Genomic DNA, 23,114 nt, shown 5'->3' with positions numbered 1-23,114 from the left:
CAGAAGATCCAGTGTGTGAATACACCCTAAAGGGAATCAAACAGCATCATCACCCACACTATCACAAATACACAGGTTAAGAGTGCAGGTGATGCAGATTTAAACACAGTTTACCTTATATAAATCTGTGCAGCCGTTTTGACAGAAGAAATCCAGTGGTTTTGCGACTGGACCTAAAACCGTGGCATACCACGGTTTTAGGTCCGATCAGAAAACCGGATATGGGGCAAAAATAAGCCGACCGGAGTCACCGTTTGACAATCTACTGATACCCTGTAGATTTTAAGAAATCTTTTTTTTTCTGGGCTCCACACCAAAATTCACCTGACTCTGCCACTGTGGACTTCCCTTTGGATTTTCCTTTGTAAATTCCGATGGAAAAGCCACAGGATTTCCGTTCTGTGTAACCATAACCTAACTGGCAATAAAAGAATAAAAAAAGCCACAATTCCCAGTGGAGCCTATAAATCTTCACGAGCCTTCATCATCACTCTCGTCACAGAGAAACATTACCCCTTTTGTCATATATCTTAATTAAGAATGTACCGACCAGGGTCTTTTATTCTACGGATCATGGTACCCCCCCCCAGTGATCAGACTTCAGTAAGAAAGCATCACAGCATTACAAGCAAAACATTATACCACAGGAGGTCAAAGAATAAACTGGTAGTAGCCAGGTAATAATCACTGGCCCTGAATGAATGGAGCAAACTATGTAGGAAAGTAGCCTTTACACACCAGATACATTGCATGTTTGTATAGTGTTTGATCATTTCAAACCTAATTGCTATATATACCTGATAAATGAGCATCTTCACTGTAACATAACAGTAAGGTCTGATGTTTACCTAAATACTTGGGGATACTTTGGCCATATGTTTTAGGGATTATCCAGGATTAGAAATACAGCACCACACCTGTCCTCAGGTTGTGTGTGGTATTGTAGTCCATTGATGTGAATGGAGTAATGGAGCCAAGTTGTAATACAAATTAGCTGTTTTTCTATTTCTTGATAACACCCTTAAAGGGTCATTTACAGCACCCATATTAAACTGCTGGTACTATCTAATAGTTCGGGTGACTGATTATGGTGCATTTAGTCTGCGGTTTTTAGTCCGGGCAAAAAATGGGTTACAGTTGGAAAAGTGAACTGACTGAAGTCGCTAGCCGACTCTGGTTGGCTCATTGATATAAATGGCATACGGCATCCTGATGGATCTGGCTGCAGGAGTGGAACAAGATGCACCCTTACAAGGGTCTTTTCCTTTTTCCTGTACATTGTGCTTTTCCAGATAAAGAGGCTGTAAGCACCTGCCAGGCTGGTCCCAGGTGAACGCCCCCTTAATAAATATTCATATTTTTCCCTATGAGTATTTGTTGTACTGAGCAAATCCCAAATTTCTCTTGGAAAAGTACATTGTGACATTAAAGGGATACTCCGCTGACCCAGCGTTTGGAACATTTTGTAGCAGATGGTGAGGTTGTGATGTCACAGCCACGCCCCCTTGTGACATCATGCTACGCCCCCTCAATGCAAGTCTATGGGAGGAGGCGTGATGACTGCCACGCCTCCTCCTATAGACTTTAATTGAGGGGGTGGCAGTAATTTTAAGACCCCGTCGCCCACACCCAGCATTCTAAATGCTGGGTACTGCACAGAGATCGCAGGGGTCCACGATCAGGCATCCTTTGGATAGGGGATAAGATGTCTAGGGGCGGAGTACCCCTTTAAGAGATTTGCTTTCTACACACCTAGTTGGCATCCAAAGTCTATGCTTAGCTGGGTTTTTGTATCAGACAAGAACACTTACTAGAACTAAAATCATAAAACGTAATTTCCTTAGTAATTAAATCTGCAATAGACTGGGTGTAAGCTCCTGGAATATATGAAGCAAATCCATGTAACTCCAGTATTATTAGCAATGACTCTTAGAAGACAAAACAGAACCACACCCAAGTCACAAATAAAGTCAGATGTATAAATCAATATTTATTTACAGCTTTACTTTGTTACTGTACATTTTCCTGCAGGTTATTCACAAGGCTATACAAAGCAAGGGACTTTACAATGCAGCATTTTGGGTGACAGGTACAAGTGGCCCCTGAGCTGTAACCAGCACTGGAGGAACAGGGAGCGGATGCAAGAGTACGTCACTCCGCTGCTACAAAGACTAGGACAGATTAACAACTATGCAGCCGGTGTCCCTCCAGATGTTGAGGCGGACTTCCTAGCATCTGGTTTCTATAGCAGTTGGGAAAGTCATGACATGCTGATCTCTGACACTGACTCTGTGCATACTGTTCAATGCACTATGGTGATATTCAACTTTTTAAGTATTAAGTTTTCCTATTGAAAACAAGCAATAAAGCTGTGCTGACACTGCAAAAGATTTACTGGAATCTTTTGTAGTTACCTACAACTTGTTACATGGAAGAGCTTAATACGGTCAAACAAATTAGCCAAGTTCTATGGCTGTGATTCAAAGCATTTCACGTGGAGCCATTGAAAACATACGTCTCCCATGGAGCAGTTCACCTGATTGTTTTTCTTGACATCAGTCTGAAGTACTGTATGTAAGGTCCTGCCGGGGACCACTTCATAAAAGTGTTCCTGGACAGCAATGTTTTCATAAGAGCAGCAGTAATATCTGATGGTCATTGTGACTTCTACCAGACTGAATATGTCATGAAGAGCTGCTTGAACACACAGTGTTTGTTAGCTCAGTGAATGTTGGAGGATGAAATTGAACTTGAGAAGAATATAAAATGTTCCTCCGGATATACATCATGCAAAGTGATTGCTACGAGTTACTGAAAATTCTGTAACTACAGATCAATAGTCATCACTGCAAGGAAAGCAATGAATTGGCTGACTCTTAAAAACACATGGAATTAATGCTAAATATCTGACATTATGTTGATCCTGGAGGATACGCCCTTTTTATAATGATAGTTTTCTTACACAATTATCCTAAGATTAATCTGTGTATCTGAGGAAACTTATTTTTCATGCCAACGTTCTAGGGAGACTGCTATCACCTATACATTGTATTGTACACCCAACAATTCAAGTATTGCAAGGTAGGTAGGTAAGGGCACTTGATGAGGCAGCGTTACACACCCATGTCAGGTTACACCGTATCAGTATCACACCCTTATGTACTGATGAAGAACATCTGACATTTCCACTACCACAAAGCTTCATCGTGCAAGCCACCCAGCTAGATGCAGCTTGCTGATGGCTATTACAGTCTGCTTGCGCTGTAAATGGCCTTAAGACCAACAGGGAAAGTGTCACAGCAAGAGACTAAATGAGTCTCTTCTATTTCCGATCCTTGAAAATTAATAAATAATTTAAAATCAAGTCCAAAACAAAATGTAAAAGGTTCTTTGTAGCATAAAGTCCAGAACTTTCTAGTTACAGGAGGAGGTTGAGTTGCAATCCAAATCCTCCTTTTTCACTTTCTCTGACCAGAGAATAAGGTTTACACTTCAGGATTTGGCTCATTGTTTCAGGAACAGCCCAGACAAGAGACTACTTCCCCTCATGTAAGGAGAGATGGTGCATCCACAGTTACTGCAGGCTACAGGACCTGGCAAGTGATTATTCACACGTGATAGGTCTGGTTCTTCTTGTTCTGGATGCTCTGAAGGACCTGTATAGTGTCACGTATTAAGGCCTCGAATATTCCATCAGCCAACTGCATTTTTACAAACAGCTCATCCTCGTCATAGTTCACCCACTGCGCCTCTTCCTCGTGCAACTCTTGGACCTGTTAAAATAAACAAAAAAGTCTCAGCAGCAAGAAAGTACATAATGTATAACTATAGCTCAAAATTTGTGGTAACTATATACGTCATAAGGGTATTTTTTGTACATGTCTTGCTACACCTAGAAGAGCGGCGCCTTCACTCACCTAGCTGCAGGTTCTCAGAGTTAATACAGATTTGTAAATTACTTCTATTAAAAATTCTTAATCCTCTCAGTACTTAGGAGTAGAGATGAGCGAACTTACAGTAAATTTGATTCGTCAAGAACTTCTCAGCTTGGCGGTTGCTGACTTTTCCTGCATAAATTAGTTCAGCTTTCCGGTGCTCCGGTGGGCTGGAAAAGGTGGATACAGTCCTAGGAAAGAGTCTCCTAGGACTGTATCCACCTTTTCCAGCCCAAGGGAGCACCTAAAAGCTGAACTAATTTATGCAGGATAAGTCATCAATTACCGCGCCAAGAAGTTCGTGACGAATCAAATTTACTGTAAGTTCGCTCATCTCTAAAAAGTAAGTAAAGTAATGCAAAATAGTGATGCTGAAAGGTAAATAAATGTCTATGGGCATCAGGGTCTTTTTATATATTAAAAGGCCAGGAGTAGCCTTAAAGGAAATCTGTCACCAGTGTCACCTGCACTAACCTGTCGGTATCGATGACACTAATGACAACGGTACTTACCTTGTCCTGTTCCGTGCAGGGCATCTCCGGTAACCTTCTCCGTTAGCTTCAGGGGCACGGGCAGACCTTAGTGACGTCACTGCTGCTGCTCTCTGCTGGGTCTCGCAGCAGCGGTGAGGTCACTAAGCTCCGGGCCCAAAACTGAAGCTTAACAGAGAAGATTACCGGAGATCCCAGGCACGGAACGGGACAAGGTAAGTACCATTGTCATCAGTGTCACCTGCACAGGTTAGCGCAGGTGACACTGGTGACAGATTTCCTTTAACATCTAAGGCCATATAAAAATATTAAAGGAAATCTGTCATCAGAATCACCCGCACTAAACCTGTTACACAGGCTTGTAGTGCGGATGATCCTGATTAAAACGCTCCTTACCTGGTTAAAAATGGTTCAGCGCTTTTTAAGATATCTATATTTTTAGTTTTCTGTTATTCCCTGGCTTGGGACTCAGTGGGAGGTGTTATCATATGGGGCTCAGCCACACGTCATTCTAGCTGGGCGGAGCTGCCGCCCGGCTCATGAATATTCATGAATTTATCATCGTAGTCTAACTCCTTTTTCTAGGTCACGTGGGGAGGGCCCGCTCCGCCCATCTAGAATGACGTGTGGCCGAGTCCCAGATGATAACACCTCCCACTGAGTCCCAAGCCAGGGAATAACAGAAAACTAAAAATATAGATATTTTAAGAAGCGCTGAACCATTTTTAACCAGGTAAGAAGCGTTTTAATCAGGATCACCCGCACTACAAGCCTGTGTAACAGGTTTAGTGCGGGTGATTCTGATGACAGATTTCCTTTAATATTTTTATATGGCCTTAGATGTTAAAGGAAATCTGTCACCAGTGTCACCTGCGCTAACCTGTGCAGGTGACACTGATGACAATGGTACTTACCTTGTCCCGTTCCGTGCCTGGGATCTCCGGTAATCTTCTCTGTCAAGCCTGTGTAACAGGTTTAGTGCGGGTGATTCTGATGACAGATTTCCTTTAAATTAAACCAACCTGAAAAGAATGTCCTGGGCACAAGAAGATTTGCCTCAAAGGAAATCTGTCAGGTGGCAAATGCAGTTCTTCCTACAGGCAGCATGGAATACAGCAGGCAGTGCCAAGCAGAAATGTTTCAGTATAATAATTACTTGATTTAAATTACGCTCATCAAGCTATGGTTTGCAAGTATAATAAATGATCGTTTAGGATCCTTCTTATGTTAAAGTTTACATAAACTAGTCTCCCTCCCGTTATCGAGGTCGGGCAAGGAGAAACACAGGTCCACACTGGATGGTCGGGTTTTAACTGTATGACACTCAGTAAGTTCTGCGCATGAGCCTATTACATAGAAATTGACTTGGGAATGGAACTCAGTGGGTGGCAATGACATGACAACCTTACCACCCAGCAAGACCCTGTGTGTTTCCACCCTGCTGATAAACAAAAAAGACTAAAAAGGCCAAGGAGTGTTCTCCAGCACGGCAAGAGCCCATGTAAGTCTAGCCAATCTCTTCTCTTATCTAGTGTCAGTCAAATAGGGTAGGTAGATGCAAGCAGGCTGTGAGGAAGTGATAGGATAGAGTTTGGACTGGCCTGGGCTCTTGCTGTGCTAAGGAACGCCCCTTGGACACTGAAGCCTAATTTGCATATTAACAGGAAGGTTTATATCTCGGCAATGAAGAGGACTATTAAAATACAAGAGACACGTCTAGAATCATGGAGACTAGCCCTATGTAGGCATGGGTTTACAATAGGGATCGACCGATATCGGTTTTTTAGGGCCAATACCGATAATCGGTGGAGGTTAGGGCCGATAGCCGATACCTTATACGATATTCCGGTATAAGTTATCGGCTATTTATCCCCCCCGCGACACCACTGCAGATCATTGATTTAAAGCGGGCTCTTTAAATCAATGCACTGCAGTGGCTTTTGCGGTGCCATAGACCGCCGCCGCTGCCACCCGGGTGCGGTCGCGGTGCGGCGGGGGCAGTGCTTGGGGCGGGGCATTATCGGCAAGGTAATTGCCGATACCGATAATGCCCAAAATCGTGACTATCGGCCGATAATATTGGCCAAACCGATAATCGGTTGATCCCTAGTTTACAAAGTAAGCAGCAGCACTGTCTTTAAGGTGGAGTTCTTCAAAGGGCACTGAGGCATAGCACTCCAATAAAAGGAGTCAAATATTTATTCCATCATAATGTGTAAAGCAACGTTTCAGTTCACTCCTGCATCTATATCCAGCTGTACACAGTATAATGGAATAAAATAGTTTCACCTTTTTTTCACCTCACTGGAGTGCTGCATTAAAGGGGTACTCCGCTGCTATGCATCTTAACCCCGTCTTATCTTTTCCTGTAACCATGAGTTTTCCTTCTGACGGGTCAGAATGCAAAATGCTTGTCTCCATGGTGCTTTCATAAGCACAACAGCTCAAGGCCAATGTGTTTCATGCACTATATTTGCAATGTAATACGGTTCTTGCTGCTATTAAAAGCTACTGCACCAATTAGTGAAATAACCCTGGAGAACCGTGCTCCAAAGAGAATGCAGAAAAAGGGGAGAGGCTATGCTTCCGAGATAAAGCAGAGTACTTCTTAATAATATTACAAATATACTATCAAGGCTTATAACATCCACCTCAAAACTAATATTCAAAATACTGGTATCTATAAGGGTCATACATTCAGGTACCTCCCTCAAATTGTCCCACAAATGTTGGGGAGAGAAATCTCAGACTGGCCATTATTCGCGTTAGTGGGGACTCCCATAATGCTTCTTGATTTACAGGATCAAAGGACAATAATAGCAATTCCATAACAATTACTGTTTCTCAGCAGGGCCTGATACATGTATTTCTAAGGTTAACATTAGAGATGAGCGAACTTACAGTAAATTCGATTCGTCACGAACTTCTCGGCTCGGCAGTTGATGACTTATCCTGCATAAATGAGTCCAGCTTTCACTTGCTCCCGTGGGCTGAAAAAGGTGGATACAGTCCTAGGAGACTCTTTCCTAGGACTGTATCCACCTTTTCCGGCCCACCGGAAAGCTGAACTCATTTATGCAGGAAAAGTCATCAACTGCCGAGCCGAGAAGTTCGTGACGAATCGAATTTACTGTAAGTTCGCTCATCTCTAGTTAACATGGAATGATACATTAAATTAAATATCTGGCTTATCCAGCAGACATTAGTGAGTTTGACATTCATGAAATGTGTATGGGCACCTTAAAGAGGACCCTCTTCTCTATCCTGATACACCTGTTTTAGTGTATACCCATATTTCTAATGAAAGACTATCCTGGAGCATCTTTTCCTAGAGTTGTGCCATTCCTGTTATTACTGCTAGAAATGTATGAATAAATTGACAACTGGGTCCTACCCATTCCCTTGGCAAAGTGGTGTTATCCTTCCAGCACTTATCTGAGGTGTCCTGGAATGCAGGGACAAACCCTCAATAGTAGCACAGGCAGGCAGATCTGTCACTAGGCTATGCGGCTTTATTATGAGTTTCACTGGCCTATTAGACCAAACAGCACCAAACATATTGTGCCATTTGTATAATAGCTGCTAATAAACTCATAGTTCTCTTCTCATGAATAAGGCAGACCCATAACTACGTTCTTTTGTAGCAGCTATTATACAAACTAGCACAGTATTTGTATCTCCCACCTGACACAATACCTCATTAGATCCATTTTTATTGGCAGCATTTTATAATAAGGGCAGAATATTCTGATGACAGATCGGCTTTAATGTACAGCAGTGTAAAATGTTTGTGAGATTAGATCTTCTTTATACATTGTCATTGAAAGCTAGTTACATAATGAAGCTTTAAGAGGAGCTCAATTGTCAAAGCTGCATAAGGGGGAAACTATACATGTAGCTTAAAGTGTTACCGTTAGAGATATATATATATATATATATATAGATATATATATACACACACACATATATCTATATACTATATATGTACACACTATATATATATATATATATATATACACATATATCTATATACTTAATATATATATATCTATACATACATATATATATATATACAGCTTGATTTGTCATGATCTCAGTGCTAAGACCCCCACCAATCTATCGATTTTGCCAGGAGAAGTGCAAAGATTTGAGCTTTACTCAATCCGACTTTTTGCAGTAAATGAGCTCCACTGTAAGTCTTTAGAGCCCGTCTCCTGCAATGAGTCAAATTAAGCGGTGAGCCAGGGAGTGAAGTGCACAGGTCACTTCTCCGGGTTTTATCTAGAGCAGTGTTTCCCAAATAGGGTGCCTCCAGCTGAGGCCAAACTACAACTCCCAGCATGCCCGGACAAGACTTTGGCTGGCCGGGCATGCTGGGAGTTGTAGTTTGGTTAAAGCTGAAGGCACCCTAGTTGGGAAACTCTGATCTAGAGATTGGAGGAGGTATCAGCAGAGTGTCCCCAACTGAGTAAAATGTTTGCCTTGTCTGTGTGACAGGTCACAGGTCAGAGAGGTGTCTGGCAGAATAAGCAAAAAAAGGCATCTACCAGCTTTGTAGTGTATATACATGCAAACTGCAGAAGTCAAAAGGGGAGAAAAGTTGTATGAAAACCACCAGCAAGTTTTAAATGTAAAAGTTTTGAACACGCGATGTAATAAAAAATGGGTTCAGAGGTTTCCAATATCCTTTAATCTTTACTTATGCTAATGTAATGGCTTTACAATACCGTACATGTTTCAAACAACATTTATTAGTGTGAGTAACGTGTATATTAGGTGGCAGCTGTAATTGCTTCTAAATTACATACTCCACCTTTACCAGGATTTTGTTTTATAGAAGGATAAAGGAAGGAGTAGTACAAATTATCTTTCTTGTTAAAAAGGTATAGATAGTTACCTGTGAGATACTCTGACTAAGGTTATGTTCACATTACGCTGTGTGAACACACTTGGCATGTTGCCACAGGCCCCCATTTACCTGGCACTGTAAATCTACAGTCATGGCCGTAAATGTTGGCACCCCTGAAATTTTTCTAGAAAATGAAGTATTTCTCACAGAAAAGGATTGCAGTAACACATGTTTTGCTATGCAAAGACTAAGTGAACTTCTCTCCTTTTTATCTGCTTTCAGGTGTGATTTTTATGTTGCCCATACCTGTTACTTGCCACAGGTGAGTTTAAAGGAGCATCACATCCTTGAAAAAATGTTTTGTTTTGTTTTCTGAATTTTGAAAGGGTGCCAATAATTTTGCCCAGCCCATTTTTGGAGTTTGGTGTGACATTATGTCCAATTAGCTTTTTTCCTCCTTTTTTTGGTTTAGTTCCAATACACACAAAGGGAATAAACATGTGTATAGGCAAAACATGTGTTACTGCAATCCTTTTCTGTGAGAAATACTTCACTTTCTAGAAAAATGTCAGGGGTGCCAACATTTACGGCCATGACTGTATATGGTAGAATATGTTTGGGGATGCACCGGTCATATACCGTTAGCATTACATAAACACAGCCTATATAGGATGCAGAGATCTATCTTTTGTACTGTTTGTGTTCAAAAATTTTATAAAAGGGGTACTCCAGCCCTAAGACATCTGATCATGGGGGTCCCGCCGCCGGGGACCCCCCCCAATCTCTCATGCACCACCTGTCTCTGCTGCGCGCAGCGCTGGAGGCTCCGTGTCTGAAGCCTCACGACCGGGGGGCCGGAGTATCGTGACGTCACAACTCCACCCCCTTGTGACGTCACAACCTGGCCCCTTCAATGCAAGCCTATGAGAGGGGACGTGGCATTGTGACATCACGATACTCCGGGCCCGTGGTCGTGAGGCTTCAGACACAGAGCCTCCAGCGCTGCGTGCAGATGAGACAGGTGGGTGATGCATGAGAGATTTCGGGGGTCCCCAGCGGCGAGACCCCCGCGATCAGACATCTTAGGGCCGGAGTACCCCTTTAAATCTACATGGCAAACGGTAATAAGGTTTAAAGGAAAATCTATCTTGAATACTGAACTGCACCTCAGCAGTGGTGTAAATTAGAGGTGCAGGATTTCAGCTCAGTCTCTATTGTATGTCGAAGCTGAGGGGCGGCTCAGTATTCATGAGCAGGTGTGACTGCAGGAGCAGGCAGGCATATCTGTGCACCTGGGGCTAAAGTAATGTCCCCAATACACCAAACTGCATAATTAATAAAAATATATTTACGGGTAAATGGCACATCAGATGTTCTAAAGGTAACAATGTGGCCATAGTAATGTGCCCTATTAGGCTGAACCAGGAGTTTAACTCTCACAACTGGCTATAGATTCCCTTTAACATTACAGGATGAGTGCAAAGGTTGTAACTCTTACTAGGTCTTGGAGACTTATATCATCTGCAAGATCTGTGATTATCACCCCCTTAATCACAGGAAGTAAGGAAAGTAAGACTCTGAGATTACATTTAGTTTCAAGTAGCCATAGAGTGGGTATTATACTTATTAAATGTACCATAATAAAGTTGATACAATTTAAAAAGAAATAGTTCTAATAATACTAAAAGGAGGTTTTGTACCGGTAAAGCCATATGCAAGTAGTAAAGGATTCTCTGCTGGAACTCTCCTTATAAGTTAGATTAACCTTTCACTCTCCATAGTTGTTCACTATGCCAGCACAGCCATTGGAGATCCCTGATCTAGACTACAGAACCCAAAAAAAAAGTCTTGGATGGCTCAGGGCATTGGTTTTACTCGACCAAACATGGCTACTTTCTCCCAGAAACATTTACACACTGATCCATTGTCTGTTTCTGAAAATATGTAGCCTTGTTTTTCTCAGGAGGCACTTTCGGATTTTTTACTATACAAAGTACCATGTACAAAAATGGCCCTTGGCTTCATTTTAGTGAACTGTTGGGGTGGACTTGCAGCAAAACAAACTGTATATAATATTTTGATATTTGGCACTTTACCAAGATATGATCCACTTTGTCTCGCTTTTTCCTTCCAAACTTCATCATCCTCTGCCAGTCTGTTTTATGATTATGTTCTTTCCTTAGGCTCAGGAGATTGAGAACTTCACTTATCACAAAGGACTAAACCAACAAAAAAGAAAGAAAGAAAGAAAACAATATATTTGTATCACAAACAAGAAAACTGTATAAAATATAATGTGACATTAACTTCCGAATGCAGGATGCAGGGATGTGGAAATCCTATAGCCCGACGCCCGGGACAAGTAGTTTTGGGTGCCGGGCAGGTGAATTGTTTATAGATTTAGCCCTCTATCGGGCGAGCAGGGACAGACAGACTTCCCCCTTATTTTTCTGTAATGTCGGTGTGAGGCGCAGGAGCGGATGGAAGTCTACACCTCACACCGGCGCTCAGAGTGTATGGAGGGGGCGGCGGCCCCCAGCTGACTGCAGAGCCCCCTTATCTCCCCTCCTGGAGGATGCAGCTCTACATAAGAAGACACAGCAGGGGGAGAGAGAGGACATAGACAGCTCCGTGCACAGCTCCATCCCCCGCACTCAGCTCCCCCCTCCCCGGCTCTGTCTAGACAGGACCTAATCCACCACGGGGAGGTTGCTTGTTTGCACGGGGAAAACACAGAGCAGGGGGGGAGGGGGAGGACGGAAATCTCACCTCACACCGGCCGGGACTACAGCTCTGATGTCCTCTCATGGCGGCTCAGGTGAGGAGGCCGAGAATACAGGCGGCGGCGGCAGGAAGGGTGGTTGTATATGTAGGGTGTGAGTGTATGTGTGATGTGTGTATGTAATGTATGATGGGGGGGGCAGGTGTATGTATGATGTGTGCATATGTATGGTGTATATCAGTGTTTCCCAACCAGGGTGCCTCCAGCTGTTGCAAAACTACAACTCCCAGCATGCCCTGGGCATGCTGGGAGTTGTAGTTTTGCAACAGCTGGAGGCACCCCGGTTGGGAAACACTGGTGGATATGTATGGTGTGAGTGTATGTGTATGATGTCTGTCTATGTGTGATGTGTATGTAATGTATGATGTGTGTATAATGTCTAAGTGTGATGTGTGTATGTATGTGATGTATGATGTGGGGTGGGCAGCGGCAGGTGTATGTATGATATGTGTATATGTATGGTGTATATGTAGGGTGTGAGTGTATGTGTGTATGTAATGTATGATGTGGGGGGGCAGTGGCTGGGGTGTGTGTGTGTATGATATGGGGGCAGTGGCTGGTGCATGTATGATATGTGTATATGTATGGTGTATATGTATGGTGTATATGTATGGTGTGAGTGTATGTGTGTATGTAATGTATGATATGGGGGCAGTGGCTGGTGCATGTATGATATGTGTATATGTATCGTGTATATGTATGGTGTATATGTATGGTGTATATGTATGGTGTGAGTGTATGTGTGTATGTAATGTATGATATGGGGGCAGTGGCTGGTGCATGTATGATATGTGTATATGTATGGTGTATATGTATGGTGTGAGTGTATGTGTGTATGTAATGTATGATATGGGGGCAGTGGCTGGTGTATGTATGATATGTGTATATGTATGGTGTATATGTAGGGTGTGAGTGTATGTGTGTATGTAATGTATGATGTGGGGGGGGCAGTGGCGGGGGTGTGTGTATGATATGGGGGCAGTGGCTGGTGCATGTATGATATGTGTATATGTATGGTGTATATGTAGGGTGTGAGTGTATGTGTGTATGTAATGTATGACGTGGGGGGGGGCAGTGGCGGGGGGGTGTGTATGATATGGGGGCAGTGGCTGGTGCATGTATGATATGTGTATATGTATGGTGTATATGTATGGTGTGAGTGTATGTGTGTATGTAATGTATGATATGGGGGCAGTGACTGGTGCATGTATGATATGTGTATATGTATGGTGTATATGTAGGGTGTGAGTGTATGTGTGTATGTAATGTATGATGTGGGGGGGGGCAGTGGCGGGGGGGTGTGTATGATATGGGGGCAGTGGCTGGTGCATGTATGATATGTGTATATGTATGGTGTATATGTAGGGTGTGAGTGTATGTGTGTATGTAATGTATGATGTGGGGGGGGGGCAGTGGCGGGGGTGTGTGTATGATATGGGGGCAGTGGCTGGTGCATGTGTGATATGTGTATATGTATGGTGTGAGTGTATGTGTGTATGTAATGTATGATATGGGGGCAGTGACTGGTGTATGTATGATATGTGTATATGTATGGTGTATATGTATGGTGTGTGTGTATGTAATGTATGATGTGGGGGGGCAGTGGCAGGTGTGTGTGTGTGTGTGTATGTATATGGGGGCAGTGGCTGGTGTATGTATGATGTGCATGCATGAATGTTTTTTACAGGAGCGGACTGTCACGTCGGGCATTAGGGCAGTTGTGCCATCTAATTTTATTTATTTTTAGTGGCACCCGCACTAAATTGCACCCCCAGAATCCCCCCCTTCATACTCACCTGCCAACCAAGAGCCCCTCATATGCACACAAACACGCCCGAACCAAAACTACAACTCCCAGCATGTTGGACCATAACCTAAACTGTAGAACTGTGCAACATGCTGGGAGTTGTAGTTTTGGTTCGGGTCAGCTGCAGAGCCATGGGCTGCATCAGGGCATGCTGGGTGTTGTAGTTACTAACTGTAATTCCCATTATTCCTTGACACATCCTATGGCTCTGCAGCTGACACAAACCAAAACTACAACTCCCAGCATGTTACACAATAACCTTAACTGTACTACTATACAGTGCAACATGCTGTAACACCCACAGAACCATAGGCTGTATCAGGGCATGCTGGGAGTTGTAGTTATCTACAACTAGTTAACTAAATGCAACTTCCAGCATTTTCTGACACAAAATGCAGCACATAAACTGGAGAAGCAGAACCCCCCCCCCCCCCCAGTAACACATAAGTCCCTATTGAGACTGAAAAATAGTGATTAAAACATTTTATAAAGTGCGTATACATGTGAATAAGCCCCTTTCCTAATAAAAGTTTCCAATTTTCTTTAAATAAAAATAATGTACAAAAATAAACATAAGTGGTATCGCTGCATGTGGAAATGTCCAGACTATTAAAATATGATGTTAATTAAATCGAACGGTGAACGGTGTAAATGTAAATAATAGTCCAGAATTGCTCATTTTTGGTCACTTCATATGAGAAATTTTTTATAAGGTGATCAAAAAGTTACATCTAGACTTATCTGGGCTTGTCTGGGGGGTAAGAGGAGCTACAGCTCTCCCGCCGCTAATAGCCTGGCATAATGCGATCACCTATTAACCCATTAGATCACCGCTGTCAGCAGTGTCTGAAGGAATCTTATATCCATCCCTGGTGGTCTAGTGGGGGGGATCAGACTATTTTGGTTGAAATTATTTCATCAACCAGGACAAGTAGATTTTCTTGAGGGACAAGTAGATTGTGTTCAGCTTTAGTCCCTTGGACAAGTAGTTTTTTTTTAAATTTCCACACCCCTGCAGGATGTTACCTTCACTTCCTTCATGTTACTGTGATCTTTTATTCGGCGGGAATAAGATGAAGTCACCCGGATCGGTTTCTTCCACAGAGGCTGAGATCCTCGGGGGTCTGGAGAACATATCTCTTCTAATATGTATAAAGTCAGGTCAAATAACATCTGCAAAGTTTGAAAAGATCATTAGCAAATATGTAAATAAAAAAAAAAATTACAAACTTGCTGGACATGAACGTAGACAGACTACGAAGACATACTTCTTTATAGGCAATGTACGCTGGGCTCTGCTCCTCCACGTTTTGGGTAAAATCATTTCTGATCCCCTGAAGGTCTCCACTCAGCTGCTTCCATTCCCACAACTTGTCCACTGCCACCTCCAGCAGCTGTTCTACCTCTGGCACAGTGTGAGGAACAGCAAAGATGAGCTCTGGTGGGGACAATGACTGAACAGACTTTGGGGCTGGTTCAAGGCGAGGTACTATTGTTTTTTGGTCTAACAAAGGATCAGAGGAGAGAGCACGTTCCAGTTCAAGCTGTTGATTTTTTCGGCTGCTCAATCCAAAATCCTCATCAAACCAATCTGGTTCTTCCCCAAGGATAGAAAGGATGTTACGACTTGGCTCAAACTCTGTCACGTCCTTTTCAACAAAGGCATTGTGTAAAGAATCCTATTTAAAAAGAAAAAACAAACCTTCACCTAAAAGCAATAGTATAGGCAATAATATAGCAATACATGTTGGAGGACTAGCTGACAATGTAATGTAGCGGTTCCTAACCAGGGGTATGCGCACCCCCAGAAGGGCACAGCACTTTCTCTGGGGGCATGTAAGAGGGAAAAAAACAGTAATGGTGGCCACATTGGGGTTGTGAGGGGTGCAATGTAGATGCGTTCATCCATGTGTATCACTACCGTGCCCCATAACCCCCAAAAAATAATCACTAAGAAACCTTGCTGGAAGGCCGAGGGTTAATATTCTGTTTGAGAAGGAGCAGAGCATGCGGGCAGCTTGATTGCCAATCAGGAGAGAAAAAGCAGAGAACCACCGTGCATGGTCAGAATCAGTATAATGGAGGCACATTGAGGCATGGGCAGGGTCAGTATAATGGAGGCACATTGAGGCATGGGCAGGATCGGTATAATGGAGGCACATTGAGGCATGGGCAGAGTCGGTATAATGGAGGCACATTGAGGCATGGGCAGGATCGGTATAATGGAGGCACATTGAGGCATGGTCAGAATCAGTATAATGGAGGCACATTGAGGCATGGGCAGAGTCGGTATAATGGAGGCACATTGAGGCATGGGCAGGATCGGTATAATGGAGGCACATTGAGGCATGGGCAGGATCGGTATAATGGAGGCACATTGAGGCATGGGCAGGATCAGTATAATGGAGGCACATTGAGGCATGGGCAGGATCGGTATAATGGAGGCACATTGAGGCATGGGCAGAGTCGGTATAATGGAGGCACATTGAGGCATGGGCAGGATCGGTATAATGGAGGCACATTGAGGCATGGGCAGAGTCGGTATAATGGAGGCACATTGAGGCATGGGCAGGATCGGTATAATGGAGGCACATTGAGGCATGGGCAGGATCGGTATAATGGAGGCACATTGAGGCATGGGCAGGATCAGTATAATGGAGGCACGTTGAGGCATGGGCAGAGTCAGTATAATGGAGGCACGTTGAGGCATGGGCAGGATCGGTATAATGGAGGCACATTGAGGCATGGGCAGGATCGGTATAATAGAGGCACATTGAGGCATGGGCAGGATCGGTATAATGGAGGCACATTGAGGCATGGGCAGGATCGGTATAATGGAGGCACATTGAGGCATGGGCAGGATCGGTATAATGGAGGCACATTGAGGCATGGGCAGAGTCGGTATAATGGAGGCACATTGAGGCATGGGCAGGATCGGTATAATGGAGGCACATTGAGGCATGGGCAGAGTCGGTATAATGGAGGCACATTGAGGCATGGGCAGGATCGGTATAATGGAGGCACATTGAGGCATGGGCAGGATCGGTATAATGGAGGCACATTGAGGCATGGGCAGGGTCAGTATAATGGAGGAACATTGAGGCAAGGGCAGAGTCAGTATAATGGAGGAACATTGAGGCAAGGGCAGAGTCAGTATAATGGAGGAACATTGAGGCAAGGGCAGAGTCGGTATAATGGAGGCAGTTTGAAGCATGGGCAGGGTCAGTATAATGGAGGAACATTAAGGCAAGGGCAGAGTCAGTATAATGGAGGAACATTGAGGCATGGGCAGAGTCAGTATAATGGAGGCACATTGAGGCATGGGCAGAGTCAGTATAATGGAGGAATATTGAGGCAAGGGCAGAGTCAGTATAATGGAGGCACATTGATGCATGGGCAGAGTCAGTATAATGGAGGCAGATTGAGGCAAGGGCAGAGTCGGTATAATGGAGGCAGTTTGAAGCATGGGCATATCAGTGTTCATATATAAAGTGATTATCCGTAACATTGCGTTTTACCTTATTAACCTATGTTTGGCCAGCTACATTAGTCACTTCCAAGATAGCTGCAATCTAAAATTTTGCCATAAGCTCCCATAAACCTTTTCACCCTATACTCACCAACTTTAGGTATTTATCCTCTTTTGGAGACGTTTCTTCCTCTTTGTGCAGGTCACCGCTGTCAATTCTAAACAGTTCTCGGTTGCTTTGTTCAATTTTCTGTGCCCTTTGTTTGCGTATATTTTGGAGGTAAGAAACTGTATCCTTCAGACAGGCTTGTAGAAGACTATCTGACAGTGTGCTTACTTCTGGTGTTTGCTTATTTACTTTGTCCTCACTGTACTTTTCAGTCAGCTCCAGCAGAGGGAGCTTTGACTTCTGGGTTTCCTCATTAGGAATGGAGGTATCTGGGAGTACATCCACCTGCAGCTCTTGCTCTATTAATGTCTTTTGTGATTCAGAAAGGCTAGACTCGGTGCTTTTCAAAGGGGTCTTTGCTGGGCCTTTTGAATCAATGTCATCAACTAAGGGAGTAACATCATCAACTTGTTCCTTGGGTTTAAGACAGGTTTCCACGTTATTACCGACTTCTAGTGAAGCTACTACGTGTTCCTCCAAAGAAAGCAATGTAATCTTTTGAGGTGGTGCAAATATTCCATGTAGTGGTGAACAAACAAAATAGCGACTGCCTTCAAGTGAGCCATCATTGTTACCTTCTGCTTTGTCAAGCTCCACCCCAGCCCATACACCATCCGCAAATAATGTCTCCCCTTTAAACCGCAGTGTGCCAGGCTGTACGCCGCTCACCAAGACTCGATCTCCTAGCTTAAATTCTGCAAGTAGAGTGGAGGGTGGTATTTCGTTGGAGGACAGCTTTAATTCTGTGAGGCCTTGAAAGTTAGGACTTGACGGTTTAGGCTCACTATGTTCATCATCTCGCTCATAAAACCCTTCGACAGATATATCCCTTCCTGGTGTAGTAGAATACGAAACATCTAATTCTTCCCGTGGAGTTTCAGACATTGAATGCTTAAAAGCTGTAGAGGTCTCAAAATCTTCAGAGTAAGAACGATCTCTGTGAGGGGAAACATTTTCTTCTGGGGTTTCACTCCCTAGTTTAAGGTCCAAGGCTGGAAGTGGCGAGAAAGATCTGTTGCTCTGTGTGTCCAACATGTCCTCAGGGATCTCTGATTGGATGCTGGAAACTGGGCTGTCATGTGTAGACAATAAAGGCTCCCTGATTGTAGGAGAAGGAGGACCGGCACTGGGGAAATCTTCCTTGGCCGAGAAAGCGACAGGTGTAGGTGCAGATTTATCATGGATGCTCTCAGTCACAACCTCCTTTTCACTGGACAGGGATTTCTCAGGACTTGTGCTTTCTACTGGATAAAAGAGAACTCTTGTTCAGAAACAAACACACAGAAACAAGTATGGTATGATATATGTAACTGTACATCAAACACTTCTCACCACTGGATCGGGAGCTGATCTCCGTTACATGTTCACTTTCAACCTTATAGGACGTTGTGCTGTCAGTTCTACAAAAGATGAACAAGTTGCATCAATGCATTAAAGTACAATAAACACAAAGAGACCACCGGCCAGTCATAGAAATATTTGTTAACATAAATGAAATTACTCTCTACCTCTGGAAAGAATCAGGTCGTAGAGGGGTTGCCTCTCTGGATGATTTATGCACACTTTTAACGCTGGGTACTGGGCCTTGTTCCCCACTCAGTTCTGCTTGTGTCTTCTGGATGTACTCATCATATGACTGAAAATGGATGAAAAACCAAAAGGGGGGGTTAAACATTTACCAATAACAGACAATAAATGCTGTTGCCAATTAAAAACTATTTAGTGTACATTAAACAAGGCTTTATTTTTAATCTGACTTGAGGAACAATGACTTGAATTTACAGACCTAATGTCTAAAGACCGTCTGATTTCTATCAGATTTGTTGTCAGAGAAATTTCCAAACATATTGATGTAGTCATATACATACACAAAATACTGCTACAATGTAGGTGAGCTACAAATCTACTATTGAATTTGATGCCAACTTGTCATTAGATTTCATGTTGTCATTAGAATCTCTCAGAAGTATAGCTTTAAGCACAGAGCATATAACTTCAACAGACTGTATGTCGGCATCAAAGACAAAGTCGCAGCACTCCCAGAGACAACGTTGCAAAAAAGTCAAGTTTTATTAGCTTATATTTTTAATACAACGCAGAATTTATGTAGGGCTGAAATGTCACATTTAAAATAGAACTTATGAAACCATTTGAACCATTATTCCTGGTAGTACAGTGACTTTCTGTATAGATTTTTTTTCTAGGAACTTTAAAGAGTTGATGTTAAAGAAACGTTTGACATGTCACAGAGACATCAAGACACAGCATCCAGAAATGCAGAATCTTCAAATGTTTATCGCGTCACCAAGAACATTTATGCATCGCTTCGACCTCTTATGACAAATACCTGACAGGTCGAAACGTTGCATGTATGTTCTTGGTGACTCGAAGATTTGATGTTTCTGCACTTCAATGGGTCCGGATGCTGTCACCTTAGGCCACTTAAAGGGTACCTTTCATCAAAAAAACTTTTGATATATTATAGATTAATGTATGCAGAATAACTTTACAATTGCATGTCATTAAAAAATATGCTTCTTTCTATTTAATTTTCCACTCTGAAGAAATGACCACTAGGGGTCTCCCTACCAGTCCTGGCAGCAAGCATGTCAGACTCATGCTGGAGTCCTAAACACTACGAGCTGCCAGTCTGCTTTGTTCACAAAGGAGAACACTCAGAGCTGCCAGCCTGCTTTGTTCACAGCCTGTTTGGCTGTGAACAAAGCAGGCTGGCAGCTCTGAGTGTTTAGGACTCCAGCATGAGTCGGAAATGCTTGCTGACAGGACTGATCAGGAAAAATACAATAGAAAGAAGCATATTTTTCATTAACATGCTATTGGAAAGTTATTCAACATTCATTAATGTAAAATATATCAAAAGTTTATTTGATGAGAGGTACCCTTTAAAGCCAACTGACTTTTGTTTGTCTGTTGGGACAACTTCTTCTTAAATATGTCACACAGACATGTCAATAGTTTTGATCAGTTGGGGTCTCACTGCTGAGACCTCCACCAATCTCTAGTGCACTTCACTCCCCGGCTCAGCGTTCAATCCATCTTTATTGCATGAGATGGGATCCACAGAATTATAAAGCCAACACAATGAGACGGAATAAGTGCTGAGCCAGAGTCTGAAGTGTGCTGCCACGTGCTTCTTTCTAAATCTAGAGATCGATGGTGGTCTAAGGACTTAGACTCGACCAATCAAAACTTTGACATAACCAAAGTTTTTTTTTTTTTTTTATGACAGCAAAATTTTTTTTCAATACCATGACCAAAATGCAAAATTATTTGTATGGACTACAAAAATAAATAAAAAATTCCAATTCGCTATTTGAGCTTCTTATTACCTGAAGTTGTTGAAGTAATATCGCTTCCTGTGCTCGCAATCTTTCTTTTTGTCTTCTCCTTTGCTCTCTTTTTAGGTTTTCCACAACAGACTTACGTTTTTTAAGCTCTTCCTTTAGGGCACGTATACGGCCTTCAATGTCACTTTGATCAGATGTAGCCTCTGAAAAATATGAATGTAAACATTGTAATGTACATATATATTAACCCCTTCCCGACACATACCATACTTGTACATCATGACCGGGAAGGTTTTCTCAACCTATGCTGTACATGTACGTTGTACGACATGCAGATAGTGGCCGCTACTCGCGGCATCCCGCTGCGCGCGGTAAGATTTTGGCTATCACTGATAGCCAGCCATCTTGCCTTGGGACCTAGGGGGGTTCATTCCTCCCCTCACCGCGATCACTACTATCAGCTAGTCAAATCTGACTAGCCGATGGCAGCGTTTGGCAATGAAAATCCTGGGCAGAGCGGGACACACACACTGCTCTGCTAAGTGTCCCCAGAATAAATAAATAAAAATAATACACACAATATATATATATATTAGGGATGTCCCGATACCATTTTTTTTAAGAACGAGTATGAGATACTTTAATTCTGGTACTCGCCAATACCAAGTACGAGTACTTTTATTTTAAAGGGAATTTGACACCAGGGTGACGCGGTTTCTGGCGCTGTTTACCGTATGATATATTGGTCCTTGTTGTGTACAATGGAGGCGGCTGCTGTAGTATGAGCCAAGATTTCTCTCTTCTCCATTGGACAGAACAGGGAATTTGGGCTGACATTCACATGGTGAGCATCGGTAGAAACTGGGTCACCTGCACTAGTATCTACCTATAAATTGAAGTTAGTGCAGGTGACTCTGCTATAAGATTGCCTATAATAGTAAGTAGTATCCCCTTGTAGGTAGTATAGATAGTTGCAGACATTAGTAGCAGCCCCCTGTAGACCGCAGCCCCCCCTTGTAGACAAAACCCCCTCTTGTCCCCCCTGTAGACAGCGCCCCCGTGTCCCCCTTGTAGACAACAGCCCCCCCCCCTTGTAGACAGCAGCCCCTCTTTCCCCCCTTGTAAACAACAGGCCCCCCCCCTTGTAGACAGCGCCCCCCGTGTCTCACATGTAGACAGCGGCCCCCCACCTCCTTGTAGACAATGGCCCCCCTCCTTGTAGACAGGGAGCAGCGTCCCACCTTGTAGGGAGGAGGCCAGCCCCTTATAGACAGCAGGCCGCCACCCCCCCCCCTTATAGACAGCAGCCCCCCTTATATAGACAGCAGCCCCCCCCCCCTTATATAGGCAGCAGCCCCCCACCCCTTATATAGACAGCACTCACCTGCGGCTGTCCTCGAGTGTTGTCGCTCCGCTGTCCCGTTCTCCCGATCGCATCATTGCGTCCTATGGAGGAGCATGTGACATACACGTCACTCCGCTTCCTCCATAGCGTTACGCTGGGTGCAGGGGAGGAGGAGTGACGTGTGTGTCACATGCTCCTCCATAGGACGCAATGATTGTGATCGGGAGAACGGGACAGCGGAGAACGGGACAGCGCCGCACAGCACCAGGTATCGGACATGGTATCGGGGACATTAAACGAGTCCCCGATACCATGCAAATACCGAGTATCGGCCCCGATACCAATACTAGTATCGGTATCGGGACATCCCTAATATATATTATATATATATATATACACACACACACACATATAAATACATATTCAAGTGGTCCCTAAAGAAAAGGAGATTTTTGTTTACTTACCGTAAAATCTCTTTCTCAGAGGATCCATTGGGTGACGCAGACAGTGGGTGTATGCTGCTGTCTCTAGGAGGTGTGACACTATGGTAATAAATAAAGTCTGCTCCTCCCAGCAGGATATACCCGCCTTCAGGCTCTGAGCTAATCAGTTTAAGTTCCAGAGAAATAGGAGGAGACCAACAGGTCAAAGAAAAACCCAAAACTGTCCAAGAACCAGAAGAAAAAAACATAACTGAACACACCCTCGGACAGAAAACCAAAGGAAATCCCAAAAAGGGCGGGAGCTGTGTCCCCCAATGGATCCTCCGAGAAAGAGATTTTACGGTAAGTAAACAAAAATCTCCTTTTCTCTATCGGCTTCACCTCTATAAGGGGCTCAAAGGGTGCACCCTGGAGGGCACTCAGAACCAAATTCAAGTCCCAAGGGGGAGAGCGTGACCGATAAGGAGGAACAGTGTGCGCCACTCCTTGATGGAAGGTCCGGACATGAGAATTAGA

At 43.5% G+C, this 23,114-nt stretch overlaps 1 protein-coding gene across 1 annotated transcript in view; it reads right to left on the bottom strand.

The window, feature by feature from the left end:
- Positions 1-1,969: 1,969 nt before the first annotated feature.
- CEP350 (centrosomal protein 350) overlaps positions 1,970-23,114 on the bottom strand; it is a gene marked incomplete in the record, with an annotated part of 95,929 nt that continues 74,784 nt past the window's right edge. The window contains 8 exon segments of the mRNA XM_056531935.1: positions 1,970-3,773; positions 11,372-11,494; positions 14,891-15,037; positions 15,133-15,543; positions 17,485-18,746; positions 18,835-18,902; positions 19,011-19,138; positions 20,853-21,013. Coding sequence (XP_056387910.1) covers positions 3,609-3,773; positions 11,372-11,494; positions 14,891-15,037; positions 15,133-15,543; positions 17,485-18,746; positions 18,835-18,902; positions 19,011-19,138; positions 20,853-21,013 — 2,465 coding nt within the window.

Source organism: Hyla sarda, chromosome 7, assembly GCF_029499605.1.
Source record: "Hyla sarda isolate aHylSar1 chromosome 7, aHylSar1.hap1, whole genome shotgun sequence".
In the NCBI taxonomy this organism is placed as follows: Eukaryota; Metazoa; Chordata; class Amphibia; order Anura; family Hylidae; genus Hyla; species Hyla sarda.
This window is presented reverse-complemented; position numbering and strand designations above follow the sequence as displayed.